Raw genomic sequence first — 19,124 nt, forward strand, 5'->3', positions numbered from 1 at the left:
ACATGTATGAATGACCAAAAAGCAAATTAAAAAGTACTTAACATTATTAATCCAGGAAATGCAAATTAAAACGACAATGAGGCTTTGTACCTTTATAGAATTAGGTAATTAAAAGAAATGAAAATGTATGTCTACCAAAAGACTTACATGACAATGCTATAGCAACTTTATTCCTAATAATCAAGTTCTAGAAACCAACAAATTATCCAGCAACAGAATGGATGGATGAATTGTATATTCATACAGTAGAAAACTACTCAGTGAGAAAAAAAATGGACTACTGACATGTGCAATGACACAGATCAAACAAGAATCTCAGAAGCAGTTTTGAAGGAAAGCAGCCAGAATTTAAAAAAGTATATACTCTAAGAATCCATTTATATATAGTTCATGAAATGGCAAAACTAATCTTTGTTGAATGAAATCAGAAGAGTGGCCGCTTTTGCTTTTAGGAGAGGCAAGCTGGTGATAAAGTTCAGCAGCCAAAGACCATTGGGAACAAACCAGTCAGATTTCTTCACTTGCTTAAACAAGGGAGAGTAATCTAGGGAAAACTGTGAAGGGGCCCCTTGATAAGAGGAGGTGGGAACTTTGTCTTGTTTTTGTTTTGTGTTAAGTTTGGGGTGGTGGATAACCCTGCAAGGTGGACTGGAATTGTAGATACTTATCTCAATGTATGATTTGAGAAGGAGAGGGAGACACAGAGAAAAAAAAAAAAAGAAAGAAAAAACTACCAAGTATCATCCCCGATTTTACAATTGATAAAGTTCAGACGAAACGATGCTACTCTGGTGAAGAAGCTAGGATTTGAATTCAGTTCTCATGCCAAATCCCAAACTGCCAGATCTACACTTGTCCGATTTAAGGAAAAGAAAGATAAACATCAATCTACCTCGGAGCGGCTCCGTGTAGTAAAAGCTTCAGGATTTGAATATCTAATTTACTCTATTTGAAATGGCAGTCACAAGGGAATAAATAAAGGGGGCCACAAACAAGAGAACATTTCTCTTAAAAGTTTTTTTTTTTTTAATCTTATTTATTCCTGAGAGACACACAGAGAGGCAGAGACACAGGCAGGGGGAGAAGCAGGCTTCCTGCAGTGAGCCTGAAGCGGGCCTCGATCCCAGGACCGCAGGATCGTGACCTGAGCCAAAGGCAGATGCACAGGGCAGCCCGGGTGGCTCAGCGGCTTAGCGCCGCCTGCAGCCCAGGGCGTGATCCTGGAGACCCGGGATCGAGTCCCACGTCGGGCTCCCTGCATGGAGCCTGCTTCTCCCTCTGCCTGTGTCTCTGCCTCTTTCTCTGTCCTTGCTTCTCATGAATAAATAAAATAAAATCTTTAAAAAAAAAAAAAAAAAGGCAGCTGCACCACCACGGAACCACCCAGGTGCCCCTCTCCTAAAAATTTCTTGTAGTAACAAGTTAAACGTTGTTGACTTCTCATTGGAAAGCGGAATACGAATACCACAATGAGCTCCAATAAGAAGCCTGCAATGTGTCAGTTTTTCGGCAGAAAACAGCGTGGATGGGGCGGGGGGGGGGGGGGACAACCTAACCGAGTTTATGTACAAAATAGGAAGCTCACAGTGGAACTTAACCCTCTGAAGAGAAGCCCAGAAAGAAGCAGGCAAGGCTTTTTTTTTTTTTTTTTTTTCCGCTGTTTTTGGAAAAGCCGGGCACTGTTAATGTTACATCAGCGCTCCTCAAACTTTGGTATTTTGAGTCCTGGGAGGCGTGTTAAAAGACAAGTTCTGAGTCAGCGGGTCTGGTGTGGGGCTGAGACCTGCATTTCTTAAAAAAAAAAAACAAACCCTCCCAGGTGATGCCGAGATTGCCAGTCGAGGAGGGTGCGGGAGGAGAAGCTGCACTTTGAGCAAATGACAGGCTCTAAGCAACTGGGAAGAAAGTCACAGCTCGTCCCTCCGAGGGAGGCGGAGGCTCCAGGACCAGCAGAGACCCCGGCTAACGCCCTGTGCCTCGGGGCCCACGCGCCCAGCGCCGGCCTTACCCGAGGATGAGCAGCGCGCTCTGCAGCCGTCTCCGCACCTCCAGGAACACGCGCGTCCCCGCCGCAGCCGCCCCCATGGCGGGCGCCCAGCCGCAGGTGCCGGGGACGAGCGGCCACCACGGCCGGAGCGGCGACACGTGCGGCGGCGGCGGCGGCGGCGGCGGCGGCGGCGGCGGCGGCGGCGGCGGCGCGGGCCTCCCGCCCGGATCCCTGCGCCGACACAGCCCGCCAGCCCACAGCGCCACCTGCCGGGCGGAGAACGCGCAGCCGCCGGGACTCCACCTGGGGGCGTGAGCCTTTCCGGATGCTGGCCTGGGTCCGAGGGCTGACAAAGGTGGGCAGGGAGAGCCCAACTGCCCTCCCGCTCTTCTTCCTGTGGGCGGGACCCGATGCGCTGCTCTCCCAGGATCCGACCTTAAAAATCTGAGCCGAGTACACCTCTTTGACTAGCGTGGGTGGGAATGAGGCTGGAAGAGCGCGGGATGAAGGATGCAGGAGATGCAGGCGGGCGCTGACCTCCCAGGATTTCTCCACCCCAGAACACAATCTTGTTTCGTATCCTAATAAACGGCAGTATCTTCTTTATGAACTGTGGTCAGTCCCTTGGTAGTTCTCCTCTGAGGCAACGAACGTCCAGGATTGACTTGGCATTGCTTCTGGGTTCAGACGCGATGGCTCTAAGACGGAAACAGGTGCAAAAATGTAAGAGGTTTTGTTATCAATATAGAAGGGCATGTAGTTGGGATCCCTGGGTGGCGCAGCGGTTTGGCGCCTGCCTTTGGCCCAGGGCGCGATCCTGGAGACCCGGGATCGAATCCCACATCGGGCTCCCGGTGCATGGAGCCTGCTTCTCCCTCTGCCTATGTCTCTGCCTCTCTCTCTCTCTCTCTCTCTCTGTGACTCTCATAAATAAATAAATAAATAAAAAAAAAGAAGGGCATGTAGTTAAGTCCAATATCACGAATCACAGGATTAGCCATTCCTAGCATCTTTGAGAAAAGGAAAATGAGAATGATTCCACAGGTACATTTCCGCTCTCCACGTTTTGTAGAGGTCGACACTGATTCACAGGAGTCCTAGTCTTATTACTGCTAGAAGATAATTTTGGAAAGTTTTACCTCTGCTGTAAGGCCTGCTTCTCCCTCTGCCTGTGTCTCTCATGAATAAAAATAAAATCTTATTAAAAAAAAAAAAAAGCTGTTCTCAACTCCTAGCATTCTTTCCAACTCTCCATACTTAAGATAGAGGGAAATGCTTAAAAATGGGGAAATATTAAAATGTAAGGCAGGGTGGTAAACTTATAGTAAGAATTCTTTAAAAACAAGAGGCTGGGGGCACCTGGCTGGCTTGGTAGGGGGAGCATTGGAGGCTTGAGGTTACCCCAACCAAATTGGGTGTAGAGATCACTTAAAAGTGAAACCTTAAACAAAAACCAAGAGGCTGTTAGGTTTTAAAAACAAACAATGATGGCTTGTATTCAGAAAATCATATCCATTAGTAGCTTCTTAATTCGAAGATTTTCCGAATCCACTTCCCCAGAGATCCTATTTTAAGACATTTTCTAAGGTCAGTATTTGCAGTTTTTAAGTTTATTATGGTGCTTCACAAATTCCTGTATCCACCGCAATAATTCAAAATCATGGTTGGAGGCAGCAACACAATGAAGAGAATCAAGTTTACTACTACTTTCCTACCTCAAATAACGGTGATCATGGGTGATGGTTTCAACTCCTAACCTCTTCCACCTTTAGTTCTCAAGCCTACTAAATCTTCAATGCTGCCACACTGTATTGAAATCTTTAACAGTCTTAGCGCAGCATGCTCTTCATACTTGATGTTTGATTATTTTTAAAGATTGCTTTATTGTACAGTCACACATTTGTAAAAACAACAACAACAACAACAAAAAACCTTTTTGTTTCTTTGACCCTACAGTTTTAGGCAAAAACAGTGCAATCCTCCCTGCGACAACTACATGATTTAAAGAGAACATAAAGTTAAAATGTTTCCAAATCTGATAACTATGTATCTCCTAACTTCAGTGTTCCGATTTCTCTGAGCCTCAAGTTCCTCATATGAAATATTGAGGAATCGTTTAACACCTAAAGGATCGTTTAAATAGTAGATAAAAGCTGTTCTCGGGCAGCCCTGGTGGCTCAGGGGTTTCGCGCCGGGCCTGATCCTGGGGACCCGGGATCGAGAACCACGTCGGGCTCCCTGCGTGGGGCCTGCTTCTCCCTCTGCCTGTGTCTCTCATGAATAAATAAAAATAAAATCTTAAAAAAAGAAAAAAAAAAAGAAAAAAGCTGTTCTCAATTCCTGGCATTCTTTCCGACTCTCCATCAAGACGTGGCTGGCCCCTGCGAGTTGAAAAGCCCTGCTCTTCCGTTTGGAGGCCCATCCATCCCCCTTAGTCGGTGGCCTCGGGCGGCTTCCCCGGCCGTGCGCTTGAGGGCGCTGTGGCGACAGCCAGCGCCTGGAGGCGAGGCGCCGCCGGGGGGCGGAGACCCGGGGCCGTCGACGTCGACGCCGGCGCGGGCGCGGGCGCAGTGCACGCTGGGAGCTGTCACTAGGCCCTTCGGCTCCCGGCCTCCGCGTCGCTGCCGCGGTTGCCAGGAGAGCGGCGCCGGCGGGGAGCGGCCGAGCCCACGGCAGGTAACAGCGTCCCCGCCCCCAGCGCGGTGGCGAGGCCAGCTGCGGGTCCTGAGCTGCGTCCGCCGCCAGGCCGGTTGCGGAGCCACGGGGACGCCCCGCGGGGCAGGCTGCTGCGGCGTCGGGGGTGTTGCCGCCCTGGCCCCGCCTGGATCCTGAAGCCCGGCTGGCCGCCCTCGGGTTTCCGGAGAGGCGGGCGCCGCGCGGGGCTCGGCGGGCCGGGGCCGGGGCCGGGGCCGGGGCCGGGGCCGGGCGGAGGCTCGGGGGCGGCCCCAGGCACGGGCGGCCGCTCCCGAGCCCTCTGCGCTGCGGCCCCGCGGCGCGCAAGGTTGGGGTGGAGGTCGCACCTGTGCGGAAACGGCGCGCGGGGTAACCCCTTTGTTGGTGGAATCCGGGATCCGTGCGGTCTCGCTCAGCCGCTAGAGGAGACGCGAATGCCGGCCACGGCTCATGGTCCGCGTTGGGGGACTGGGGGGGAGCGCACAAGTTTATTAGAGGAAGTCAGGTTCGTCCTGCGGAAGTTGTTGACCGGGATCACCTTTGCTTCCCCATCTCCAGCCTTTTAAAGTTGCAGCATAACAATAGTTACTTGTTCGGTCTCCCGCATTCTTCTCCCCTCCCCTGAAGGGGGGGTGGGGGGTGGTGGGGGTGGTATACCACGACTTTAAAAACGGAAAGAATTGTGTCTCTTAACGCTGTCTTCTAGTTCTGTGGAGTTTGGGAAAGAGATTTTGCGATCATCTGCTTTGGAGAGTGTAGCTAGAGCAATCAAAACAGGTGTTGTTTTTTTTTTTTTTTTTTTTTTTGAGAATTACGAAAGAAAATCAGGAAACTAAGCGTTTGCCTCACAAGCCCAGAGCTGTGGAAAGACATAAATCTCTCAATTTTCGGTGTTCCTGGCTTTCTTCTACGCAGACAGACCTCGTATGTATGTCGACGTTGTACGCGAAGAAATTCACCGTCTGGTAAACACAGTGATTGAGTTGAGCCGACAGAAGTGGCCACAAGGGTAAATTAAAACCAGTTTCAGTACAAATGCTTTATTTCAGGGAGTAAGCCGCCACTCTGAAGCCACCACTAAACAATTGTAAATCTCTAGGTGATTCTAATTGTTAAGAACCCCGGTCTTGAAGGAAGAATTAAAAATACCTGAGTCAATACACAAACCAGAAAATGTGACACCATAACCAAAGTGTTAGGTGTGAATTCAACGTCTGACTCTGTATACAGTTTAGAGAGTCTTACTTTGTTGTTAAGGTAGTAGAAAGAGCTCCGGCCTGGGAATGAGAGATTTTGTTCACATTCTTTGTCCTCCAGCTGACCAGATGTGCTCTAAAGTCTCTAGTCATCTGTTTAAAGGAATTTCATGAGATCAGGATTTTCCAAACCAATGTCTCACCTGAACACTTCTCAATCCAGTAACAGCCTTACTGCCCCAGCAGTGTTCCATGACAAATAATTTAGGAGCACATTGGGTTAAATCATGCCCTACCTAGCCAGAAAGCCTATATTCTCACGGCCAACTTGTTAACATCTAGAATACAATTACATAGGATACCAGTCTGGAAATTACTGTACAGATCTTACTCAATTTATGATGGGGTTATATATCAGGATATATATATATATACATATATGTGTGTGTGTGTATATTTTTGCAGAAGTACACAACTTTAATAACGATAGATGAACGGAAACAAAAAGACGGATATAACACAGTAGGACAGGGGTGAGGTAGGGATGGAAGGGACAGAGGGATCACAGCAGCCAACGGGTGATTCTTTTGATGCCCTGAGGTCATGAGACACTTGACTCATGTCACCAATAACTGCATGTTGAGTAAACCACCAACTCTGGAAGGCAAGTAGTGGTACTATTGCTGAGCTTAGAACTGGGGCAGGGGTCCTCTCTGTCACAGAGTGGTTTTTGTTTTGTTTTTGTTTTTTTACAGAGTGTTGTTAATTCTCAAGATCGTCTGGGCTCTTGAGTGTTAGGTCAGCGTAACATCAGGAGATGGCCTCTTGAGCACATGTTCCCTAACACGAGGTGGAGAAACAGGTCCCCCTTCCCACTCAGAGTAACCAGGATATATCCTGATAACCCCACCATAAATTTAAAATGTCAAAATTCGGAAAGGCATTTACTATATCTAACTTAATGTTAAACATGTGCACATTACTTACATTAGCCGTCAGTTGGGCAGAATCATCTGTCAAAGGTCATTTTACTATAAAAGTTTCGAATATCTCGTATGACTTACTGAATACTATACTGAAAGTGAAAAACAGAATGATTGTGTGGATAAAGAATGGTTGTAAATGTATCAGTTGTTTACCCTCATGATTGCAGAGCTGACTAGTTGCTGAGGCGAATATCTCGTATGACTTACTGAATACTATACTGAAAGTGAAAAACAGAATGATTGTGTGGATAAAGAGTGGTTGTAAATGTATCAGTTGTTTACCCTCATGATTGCAGAGCTGACTAGTTGCTGAGGCTTATGGCCACTGAGAAAAAGGGTAAATTGAACTCTCATGAGTTAGACTGCCTATGCTTGAGCTGGGTCTCCGTTCAGCTCTAAAATTCCCTACGTTACGCTTTTTAGCTCTCAGTTTAAGCTTTCTGGGGCATAAAGATCTAGTGGCAATTCACTGGTATAACAAAAGGCTTGTATTTTCCTTATTAAAATATTAAGGGGATCCCTGGGTGGTGCAGCGGTTTGGTGCCTGCCTTTGGCCCAGGGCTCGATCCTGGAGACCCCGCATCGAATCCCGAATCCCATGTCGGGCTCCTGGTGCATGGAGCCTGCTTCTCCCTCTGCCTGTGTCTCTGCCTCTCTCTCTCTCTCTGTGTGTGACTATCATAAATAAAAATTAAAAAAAATATTAAGGATGCACATAGGTTTCATTGAACTTTAATGCTTTTATTTATGGCTGAAGAAGACTATCTTTTTTTTTTTTTTTTTCTGGTCTCTTGATGCTTTTTCTATAACCATAATTTACATTTTGGATTTGATTTTGTGGTTAAGTCATTGATTTTATTGAGAATGGCATTTTAAAGTTCCAACAAAACTTGTTGATTAGGGCATTATTTTTACTATGCATGAGTTCCCTCTTTAGTCATAAGTTCTTAAACTATGAAACGTAATAAAAGTCTTTTGAAATGTACTTAATAATTAAATTTTAAGAATTCAGATCATTGGAAAGAGTTCAAGGTTAAAACAAATTCTAAGGCAGTCATTTCTGAGTTGCTTACATATAGGATCTAAGTGTTGAATACAATCTTAAATTATTTTGTTAAATTCTGTCAGGTGTCACTAGCAAACAACCAGTGTGGCCACTTTAGTCTGTTCTTTGTTACTTTGTTAGGAGTGAGTGCTATTACTGTGCTCTTTTGTTAGAGGGGGACAGTGGTGGGAACAATACATTTAATAGGTAATCCCTAATTCAGGTAAGCTTTCTTCCTGAAATGAAACTGTTGAGAAGTATAGAGCTGCAAGTTTTGTGTAATGGCTTATAGTTTTTATTGAAATTTTGCAATACAAAAATAGGTACTTTTGGTTACCTCATCTTTAAATGGTGATTTCTTTTTATTGTATTTACCTATTTACCTCCTCCTCCCCAAGCTATCCAAGCCTAAAACCTCCGTATTTTTCCATTGCATAAGTCAGAGACATGGTACCAAATTTAAGGAAAAAATTACAGATAATGTACATTCATTTTATGTGTGCATTATATAAACACCCAGGTAACCACCAGCATAATCAAGATTTGGAACATGTCACCACCACTCAGGCCTGTATTGTTATCCTTTTGCTTTCTTTAAATGCATGCTCTCCCAGGCTTGGCATGTCTACATCATGTTATCCTAACTTCAGTGCCACCTTGTCTGTGAATCCTTTTTTTGATTACCTCATTTTGAATTTTCTTCTCTTCTGACTTTCCTGTCAACATATATCATTCTTTTCTGTCCTTGATGGCTAAACCAATGGTATGCTCATAGTTCATAGTAGGCACTTATATTTATTTGTTGACCAAATGCGTAAGTGAAGTATTTCTCAAATGTCAATCATTTCTACATCATCTTCAAAATTTTGGTCGTATCTACATATTTTCTGTATACCTATTTTCTTTGTATTTCTCTATATCCATGTAGTTATTAACATAATTTTTAGAGAAAACTTGAAATAATCACCATAAATAAAAAGTAGGTATTACTTGCCATCAACAGAATGTAGACATAAAGTTGAAAATAAGCAAACAAAACTTGTTAAATTCTGGAAACTACTGGATATTGAACACTCTGAGCCTAAAACTTGCTGTTCTTTGTTTAAAAGGGAGATTAGCAAGAATTACAAAGGTGTTGATAACATTCTGCTATCAATAGGAGAACTTCTGATGCAGTCAGAGGAAATGCAAGAGAATGAAGAGGGAATAAGTTCCTCACTGATTCAGTGTTGCTTAGCCCTCTCCTTGGGCCCCATAAAATCATCTCACATCTGATTGGTGGCCAAAATTTGGGGAGATGCTGAATTAATCAGGGCCTGGATAAAATTCCAGAAGTTTATCTGTGAAAGAATTGGAAAATAAAACCTTAATTGCAAATTAAAAAGTGTACTAGAGTTAACTTGAAAAGTACAATAAAAAGACTTAATCATTATTGAATTAGGTTAAGTTTTTTTTTTTTTTTCAAAAAATGCTTTTAATGTTACTGATGTTACTTTTACAAATAAAACATTCACTTGTTTTATTATTAGGAAATCATAGCTGTAAGATAAACCTTTGAAGCTAAAGAAATCTAAAAATCAGTGAGAACCTTTTATATGACAAAGTGATGACTGTTGATTCAGGAGTGATGAAATGTTGATGATATATGTCTATCTGCCATAGCTCCTATAAGCATGGATAAGGTAATAAACTTAAGAGAATATAATAATTCCTTTATTTCTTTCATTACCTTTTAAGTTTGATCTAGGTTTTAATATTTCCATCCTGCAGAAGACATTTTTGACCTTTTTTTCTTCTGAGGTAGTGAAAAATTCTCCTCTCATCGAAAGAGTTTAATGTGAATAGGTAGGAAAATAAATTACCTACTCTTGTTCTATTAAATATATCCTGTATTTCAACTTGTTGTGGTTATTTTCAGGCTTATATCAATATTGTGAGCTTAATGTTTAAATTACCGTTATTTCATGTTCATGAACAAAGAGTTCAGGTAAATAGACAATTTAGTTTGGTGTTTCTTTTTTCCAAAAAAAAATTTATCTGAATGGTAATACTAGATTTATGAGTATAGACAATAATTTGCTATTCAACCAGAGGTCAGATTGCTGTTGATCTAAGGTTATGGGATACAGCCTCAATTTGGAAGTAAGAAAAGAGCACTCCAGATGAATAGTCTTTACTTCATAAAAGACCTTTCACTCAAATAAGTAGTTTCTTTCCTATGTCTCTACTGTAAAATAAAGAAGCAGGATAGAAGCAGTGCAGATAAACTTTTTATTATTTGAAGGTAACAACGGACTAATCAGAGAAACTATAAAAAACACAGCAGTCTTAGTCCTTTAAGTTATACAGATAAATAACCTAACATTTCCATTTGCTCTTTTTGTGTGCTGTATCAGCTACTTGAAACCCTTAGAATATTTGTTAGTATAATCAATCAAATTTTCAAGATAGCTGGAATTTTTGTATATCGTACACCCTAAATGTCATTCCAGTCTGGTGTTATGCTTTCTGCTTGTCTTCAGTGTGATACACTTTGCACAGTGACTTTTCATATACACTTAACACATATACACTTGACCATATTTAAAATTTCCTGGACAAAATTTTTTCTCTGTAGAAAAAAATAGAATATAATATTTGCTTTAAAGTTAGTGTCTGTCATCTTGGGAAGAAAAATAAATATTTAAATGACTTCCCATTTTATATATCAGCAATTCCATGAATGTTACTACCACCCTTAAGTTAGGAGTCCACCTTTAAGCCTGAAGAGGGATTCCAGCAACATGATTATTTTTATGGCACCTGTCATTTTATTGGAAGGCTATCTTCAAAGCATTGTACCCCAAGCCTACCTGATTCTATTAATTTGAGGTTACCTATTAGTTTTATGTGATGTGATTACTGCTGTGTTATTATGTCTTTTAAGTTGGGTGTGGTTTAAAAAGAAAATATTCAGTAGGTTGCCTTCTTGTTGATTGATTCCTTCACTGTGCAAAAGTTTTTTATTTTGATGTGATCCCAATAGTTACTGCTTGTCTTCCCATTGCCAAAAACCACGTATCTAGAAAAATGTTGCTATGATCAGCAACAAAACTCCAGGTTTTCCAGGGTTTGGTGGGGGTGGGGAAAGGGGAGAGTTAATCTGTTGGCTGTGAGAGAACCTCCTGGGATATGAGAGAGTGGTGGTTAAAGGGGCACTAACCTGGAAATCTGAGCATACCTGGACATTGATGCTGATGTGATCATGCTTAGGACATCACTAGCACCAGTCTGGTGTATAATCAGAGCACTTACCAGATGGCTTGTGAAATCCCCCCTCAGAAGGAATTGGTGCTATAAAGAACAGTGTACTGCCCAGGTCCTTGACAGGTGTTATTATGACCCAATTAAAGTTTCTGTGTTTTGGTTAAAAAAAAATATATATCAGACATTGATCATGTCTGTCTAGATGTCTATGACATCTAGACAATGTCAATTGACTATGATCAATGTCAGAGAAATTACTACCTCCGTTTTCTTCTAGGACTTTTATGGTTTTAGGTATCACATTTAGGTCTTTAATCCATTTTAGTTTTGTGTATGATATTAGAAAGTAGTAGTTCAGTTTCTTTCTTTTGCAGATATCCATCCCGTTTCCTAGCATCATTTATTGAAGAAACGTTTCCCCATTGTATATTCTTGCCTTTTGTCATAGATTAGTTGACCATTTAACTGTGGGTTTATTTCTGGGCTCTGTATTCTGTTCCATTGATCTGTATGTCTGTTTTTGTGTACTATGCTGTTTTGATCACAGCAGCTTTGTAGTAAATCTTGAAATCTGGAATTGTAATATCTTCAGCTTATATCCAATAAGAGGTAAATATCCAAAATGTATAAAGAACTTATACAACTCAATACCAAAAAAAAAAAACCAAAACAAAACAAAACAAAAAACCCAAACGATCCAATTAAAAAATGGGCAGAGGACCTGAGTAGACTATTGTCCAAAGAAGACATACAGATAGCCAACAGATACATGAAAAGATGCTCAGCCTCACTAATCATCAGGGAAATGCACATCAAAACCACAATGTGATATCACTTTACACCTGCCAAAATGGCTAAAATGAAAAAGACAAGAAATAATAAGTGTGATAAGGATGTGGAGAGAAAAGAACCCCCATGTACTGTTGTTGGGAATGCAAATTAGTATAGCCAGAATGGATAACAGTATGGAGGTTTCTCAGAAATTTAAAAACAGAAGTACCATATGATCCAGTATTCCGCTGGGTATTTATCCAAAGAAATGAAAACACTAATTTGAAAGATATATGTACCCCTATGTTTATTGCAGCATTATTTACAGTAGCCAAGATATGGAAGCAGCTAAGTGTCCACTGACAGATGAATGGTTAAGGAAGATGTGATACACACACACCATAGAAAATTACAGACGTAAAAACAATGAGATTGTGCCATTTGCAACAAAATGGATGGACCTAAAGGGTATTGTGCTAAGTGAAATAGGTCAGACTGAAAAAAGCCATACAATATGATCTCACTCATATCAGTAGTCTAAAGAAGCTGACAAAAAGCAGGATCAGACCTATAAAAATACAGAGAACTGATGGATGTCAAAGGGGAGGGGGTGAGGAGATACGCAAAATGGGTGAAGGGTAGTGGAGATACAGGCTTCCAATTATTGAGTGGATAAATCAGGGGAATAAAAAAGACACACCATGAGGAATATAGTCAATGGTATTGTAACAGCATTGTATGGTGACAGACAGTAGCTACACTTGTGGTGAGCATACCATAATGTGTAAAGGTGTCAAATCACCTGATACTAATGTAACATTGTGTGTCAACTATACTCAAAAAGCTGTTTTAGAACATGAGAGACTCCTAACTCTGGGAAAAGAACAAGGAGTGGTGGAAAGGGAGGTGGGTGGGGGGTGGGGTTGACTGGGTGACAGGCACTGATGGGGGGGCACTTGATGGGATGAGCACTGGGTGTTATGCTATATGTTGGCAAATTGAACTCCAATTAAAAAAAAAAGCTGTTTTAAATAAAAATTTTTAATTTATTTTAAAATTTAATTTTAAAAGTTTAAATAAAATTAACTTACATCAATGGCTGTATGACAAAGTATCTCAAAATGTAGTTACTTAATAAATACTTCTCAGTTTCTTTCAGAAGGGATTGGGGAGCAGTTTGGCTGTGAGTTTCTGGCTTAAATTTTGTGAGGTTGCAGATATTGGCCTGGACCATAGTCATCCTTATGTATGATTGAGGTTGGAGAACCGCTTTCTAAAGTGGTTTGCTCACATACTAGCAAGTTGTTTCTGGCTGTTGAAGGGAGGCCTAAGTTTCTATGCATAAGGCTCCTTAAAGTGTCCTTACCACACATAAAGGCTAGAATGAGTGATCCAAGAAACAGCACATAGGCTAGCAGTAATTTTGTGTAGGACAGGTGACTATACAAGAGAATGAATATTAAGAGTTCAGCATCATTGGAGGCCATCCTGGAAGCTAGCTTCCACATTTTATAAAGCTAATATACATACATGTCACTAGTAAGCAGTACATACTTAATCAGTATGCGGTTTATACACAGCTCATGGTTTTAGAATATTTAAAGATTAACTTAATAACACTTGATTATATTACTAAATGAAGCAAGTACTTTATCCACAAAATTCTTAGTTTCTGTTTTTCTTTGGGGGATAGTGGGTTGATTCTTGATTCAAATGTAATACTAAAGATGCAGATTTTATTCATTTTGGTTTTCCTTTATTTCTAAGATGAATGAAGGAGAGAATGCCACATGTTACACGGCTGCTGTTTGATTTGCTATGGAGACGTTATTCTTTTTTAAAAAAATTAAGCTTAATACCAAAAAGAGGGAATAATTTGCATGATTTTAAAAGTATACAGAAAGTATAGAGAGAAAAGATTCCCTTTCCTTGGCCCTTATCTATGCATTTTCCACCTGGCCAACTGGAAGTAAGCAGTTTTATTTATTTATTTATTTATTTATTTATTGTGTGTTCTTTCAGAGCTGTATCATATATATGCAGATAATATGACTATATTTTTTCCCTTTTTGTATAAATGGTAGCATACTGTGAACACTGTTGTGCACATTGATTTTTTTCTTTTTTTAGTTCATATATTTTAGGAGCATTATCTGAATTGGTACATACACTTTATTCATTCTTTTTACCAACCGAGTGTATTCTGTTGTCTTCAATTCATATCACTGTTATTGGTTATTTACTATGAGTCAGCTGGGACTGACTAGGAGCTGGGGATGTGAGAGCTAAAACTGATGGATGAATACTCTGTCACAGGGATTAATACCCTTGGGAGTCAGGGTTCGATTAAGCAAAGCAAAGGAGGTTCTGTAGCAGAGAAAGTATAGTGTGTAGTCGGAGTTCACAGAAAGGAGATGTACGTATGAGTGTTGGAGATAGAGAATAGTTAGGGAAGACTTCACAGCAGAGGTAAGATCTGAAGCCTGAAGGATGAGTAGGTACTAGTCAAGTTAGGATTTAGTGTTTCAGGCAGAAGGAAGTTTTTAAAAAGACTTCAAAACCTATTACAAAGCTATAGTAACTTTAAAACAGTGTGGTACTGACAGTAGAGGCAAACATGTACACCAATAGAGAGGAATAGAAAGCCCTGAAATAAACCCTGTGGTCAAATCTTCAACAGAGTGCCAGAGCAATCGATCAGGTTTCTTCAAAAAATGGAATTGAGAAGACTGGATATCCATATACAAAAGAATGAAGTTGGAATCTTATTTTATGCTAGATAAGAAATAACTCAAAACAGAATACCTAAATATAATACCTAAAACATAAAACTAGTAGAAGAAAACATGGGAGAAAAGCTTCATGACATTGGTTTTGGCAATGATTTCTTGGATATGACAACAAAAGCACAGGTAACAAAGGCAAAAATACACAAGAGGGACTACGTCAAACTTAAAAACCCTTATTCATCAAAGGATACAATCAAAAACATAAAAAGACAACCTACCAGAATGGGAGAAAATTTTCAGAAGTGATATATATAAGGGTCATATCCTGAATATATAAAGAAATGTCACTCAGCAACAAAAAGACAACCCTATTAAAAAATTGGCAAAGGCCTGAATAGACATTTCTTCAAAGATTAGTACAAATGGCCAAGGCAGATGAAAAGATTTTCAGCATCATTAATCATTAGAGAAATGCAAATCAAAGCTACCATGAGATGCTACCTCACGCTTATTTCCATGGCTACTATCAAAAAACTGAAAAGTGTTGGTGAGGATGTGGAGAAATTAGAACCCTTATGTACTGTTGGAAATGTAAAATGGTGCAGCTGCTATGGAAAACAGTATGGTGGCTCCTCTTAAAAACAGAGCTGCCATATAGTCTAGCATTCTCACTTCTGGGTATGTTGAAAAGAAAAGATGATCCTGAAGAAATATTTTCATACTCAAGTTCATAGCAGCTCTGTTCACAATAGCCTAGTGGTAGAAAATGTAAATGTCTGTGAATGCATGGATGGATAACTATACATATAGAGTCAAATATTAATCTTAAAAGGGAAGGAGATCCTTGGGCTCCATGCTGGGCATCAGCTTACTTAAAAAAAAAAAAAAAAAAAAGGAGGGGGGAAAATCCTGTCACATACTACAATATAGATGAACTTTGAGAACATTATGTTAAGTGAAATAAATCAGTCACAAAAAAGCCAAAATATCGTAGGGTTCCACTTAACATGAGGTATCTAAGGTAGTCAGAAGCAGAAAGTAAAATGGTGGTTGCCAAGGGCTAGGAAAGAGGGAAAAGAAGAGGGTTTTTTGTTGTTGTTGTTGTTGTTGTTTTAATGTGTGTAGAGTTTCAGTTTGGGAAAATGAAAAAATTCTGGAGGTTAATTGTACAATGTGAATATACTTAATACTACTGAATTGTACACTCAAAGATGGTTAAAATGATAAATTTTATGTTTTTTTTTACTCACAATTGGAAAAGATAAATGACATTAAACTTTTAGAAACATATATGCATTTTAAAATGCTATCCTGTAATGAAAGCCACGTTTCTAAATACTGAAAAAGGAGCTGATTGAAGAATGAACCTAGAGGGTTTGAATCAGAAGATATTGTACTGGCTCAGTTGGTAGAGTATGTGAGTCTCAACCCTGGGCCCATGAGTTCAAGCCCCACGTTGGCCATAAAGCTTACATGAAAAATATACAGAGTCACAGCATTTTGAATATAGGTTGATAGAAAAAAATTTAAGTGATGAAAGGGAGCATGGGGCATACCCAGAAGAGAAAGTGCATAATTAAAGACACTGAGGTGGGAGGCAGCAAGACTTGTACAGTTGGCTAGTTTTAAAAAATATTTATTGGCTCTTGTTAAAGATGGTAAGGCCAATTTTATTAAGGAACATCATGATAAGTATAGGGACCACTGCATTGGGATTTTATAGTGGAGGAGAGAGATGGGCCTTAACTCTGAATACATCATGGGCAAGTGTTGGTTTGTAGCATCCTCAGAGCCCTTATTTGAAATCTGAAACCGGCCCTGTCTGTGATGGGAAAGAAGTGACAGAACAAAGAGATCAATCCGTTCAGATTTGTAGGTGGCAAGCTTAATAAGTGAGGGAATTTACATATGAGGCTTGCCTTGGGTGGCCTCAAAACAAGTAGATCTCCACACCCACTCACCAGCTGGAATCTTACAAGTTTATAGATAAATCTTTATTGGGTTCAGTCACATATCCAGTCCAGGTAGCCTCCACACTACGTTTCTATCAAGTATATCCTTAGAGCAGCTTCTGGGAGTAGCGAAGGCAAGCAGAATGCACATTCTAAGGACGAGGGAGGAAGCGAGGAGCCTCCGATTACCTGGTTCCAGCTCATGGGTCAATGGGCAGTCACATCTTCTTGATGATCTCCTTGAATAGCAAGTGGGACTTCATAGCCATGGAGTAGGGTGGGAGACAGGATGGAAAATGATTCTAAGAGGAAGCATCAGGGACAAGGGGGGATTCTGGCTAAACCGACCTACCAGGGTTCTTGCTCAAGATAGGTTGAGGTATCCAGATGATGGAGGATGAGAGTCTGATCAGGTATTGAGGGTGGTCAGATACTGATGGTGGGGGGTTTCTGGTCAAGCTGATATAGCACGGTTCTTGGAAAAACTACATTTTGCAAGAAAGTTCACAAGTGGGCCTAGGAGAATATTCAGAAGTTTTACTAAAGTTTGGTCAAGCAAAGAAACTTCTGCCAAGTTTTACTTAGCTAGATAGAAATATGAACTATAAGATTGAGTGGGTCCAGTTTATGAAAAGGCTTTGGTCAATATGATTAAGAGCTTGCATTTCATTTCTAAGTAATTGTTAACAATTATAGCAATGATAGAGTATTTCTTAGGTGTTAAGCTTGGGGCTAAAGTGCATTTTGTAGACAAAAGTTTACTTGCAGAGCTTCCAGCAGGGAGTAATATTTTCAAACTATGTTTTGCTGTGTAAAATTAATTGGCTCCTAGAAAGCTGAAGGTAGTAAAAGTAGAAGGCTGTTAAAATAGTCCAGGCAGAAACTATTAGGAGCCATGGTTAAAAGACCATTCTGAAAGATAATGCCTACCACAGTCAACTTTGGGGAGGGGGGGGAGTAGGAGGTGAAGTCATAGATTCGATATAAGAATAGAAAATAAGGCCAAAGTGCAAGTTTGTGTGATTGGGAAGATGGCAGTACTGTTTATTTCAGTAATGAAGTAAAAACAAAAACTCAGAGAATAATAATAGCAGTGCTTGACAGGTCCTATTTCTTGTGTTGGAGTAATGTCCTAAAAAAAAAAAAAAATTAGAGCAGAGTGTGAAGCAGAAAGTGAGAGGAGTAATAATAATGACAAACAGTTCAGGGTTTATCAGTGTTTCAGAGGATACCTAGTTTTTGTAAAGGGACTCTGAATAAAGATTTTACAATAAGCAACACCATATTTTGGTTCTGATTCTATTAGGTGCTTGAGAATCTATCAATATATCTAGAGTTAATTCTCTCTCTTGCCAGGTAACATCTCAGCAAGGTTCTTTTGTTCTTTTATGATATTAAAACTATTGTTCTGTTTTCATCTTAATCTTAAAACATGAGACAAGATGAACATCAGAAGAGATAGAAAAGCAGAGGCCAGTCTGCTATAGGGAATTCTCATTTGTCTCCATGAAGTATCTCGATATCTTCAAAACTAATTACAGCTGCTTTCCTTTGCCCTTTAAGGGAGTTAACCCCTGCAGTGCTACTTACTGTCCAGCACCATTCATTTAAAACTGAGTAAACCAATGTGCACAGACACATGCGTGGTTTAGTGTCCAATGTTAATCCTTTTCTTGTTTGTCTCTATATGTAAAATTACTTGGCTAAAATGTTAGTTTCTTCCTGTTTATTATTTTGATCTTCTTCTCTAGATGCATAAGCACAATTGAATCTGCATCTTTGTGTGTATGTGTGTTTTACTCATGATTTTACTTTTGGAATAGTTTTAATAAAATTTACAAAAGAAAATAAAACCCTTGATAGGATTTTTTTTGTTTGGAAAAAAAAATATGTCTTTCTTCACAGGCTATAAAATTTGTTTACAGATGTTCAGTTAAATGCAGTAGGAAGTACAAAAAAACTTGTGCCATTCAGTATACATAATATAGCATTTTTTATGTTCATGTAGCAACCAGTCTCTGTTTTTAAGTTGAATACTGTAATAGTCTATTGCTTATTAATTTTAAAAATGCTGAGAACATTATTATTTTAAAAATGATTAAGTTTTATTTTCTTGGAAATAATTGTTTAATATGGTGGGTTTAATTGTACTGTAAATTTTGCTTTTTTCTACACTTTTTCTATCAGTTTGTTTCAGTTAAGATTATATTTTAGTGATTAAACTCATTTGTCATTGTTAAATGAATAATAATAGCTACTAATGAGCATATTTATTTTGAGAAGGATACTTTCTGAAAAATGATTTTTTAAATAAACTTGAAAAAGCACTTGGTAGGATAGCTAACATTAATGTTGCCCTTCATCTTGTGTTTCACATTTCTCTTTAATCATTCTGAATAGGCGCACTCTCATTTTTGTTACTTATCATTATCTCACACTTTACCTTCTGTGTATTGAAAAACAAGCAGTGTTTTCTCCTTCTAATTAAAAACAAAACCAGAATATGGTTAATCTAAATAATTTAGGTTTTCTTTAAGTG

The 19,124-nt window shown here is 40.0% G+C and overlaps 3 protein-coding genes across 18 annotated transcripts in view; 1 reads left to right on the forward strand and 2 right to left on the reverse strand.

Annotated features, from left to right (window-relative positions):
- UBE3D (ubiquitin protein ligase E3D) overlaps positions 1-2,202 on the reverse strand; it is a 209,498-nt gene extending 207,296 nt beyond the window's left edge. For 9 of the 10 annotated variants that reach the window (XR_007401277.1, XR_007401279.1, XR_007401278.1 and 6 more), the window contains exon 1: positions 2,009-2,174. Coding sequence is in view for 7 of the 10 variants with exons in the window: in XM_035698084.2 (XP_035553977.2) it covers positions 2,009-2,085 (77 nt within the window). In the remaining 3 variants the exon portion in view is untranslated. Of the gene's footprint in view, positions 1-2,008 lie in introns of all 10 variants that reach the window. The other variant, XM_049092305.1, reaches the window with a different exon arrangement.
- A 3-nt stretch (positions 2,203-2,205) lies between these two features.
- On the reverse strand, positions 2,206-5,267 carry LOC125752248 (translation initiation factor IF-2-like). The gene is made up of 3 exons (XM_049092286.1): positions 5,250-5,267; positions 3,703-5,079; positions 2,206-2,685 (listed from the first exon to the last, which is right to left on the reverse strand). The coding sequence occupies exons 1-2, from the start codon at positions 5,265-5,267 to the stop codon at positions 4,351-4,353; spliced, it is 747 nt and encodes a 248-aa protein (XP_048948243.1). The 3' UTR covers positions 2,206-2,685; positions 3,703-4,350.
- DOP1A (DOP1 leucine zipper like protein A) overlaps positions 4,527-19,124 on the forward strand; it is a 108,725-nt gene continuing 94,127 nt past the window's right edge. For 6 of the 7 annotated variants that reach the window (XM_035698089.2, XM_049092299.1, XM_035698092.2 and 3 more), the window contains exon 1: positions 4,527-4,663. The gene's annotated coding sequence lies outside the window, so the exon portion shown is untranslated. Of the gene's footprint in view, positions 4,664-5,587; positions 5,670-19,124 lie in introns of those variants that run through there. The other variant, XM_049092298.1, reaches the window with a different exon arrangement.

The sequence above is a fragment of the Canis lupus genome, chromosome 12, assembly GCF_003254725.2.
Source record: "Canis lupus dingo isolate Sandy chromosome 12, ASM325472v2, whole genome shotgun sequence".
NCBI classification, from domain to species: Eukaryota; Metazoa; Chordata; class Mammalia; order Carnivora; family Canidae; genus Canis; species Canis lupus.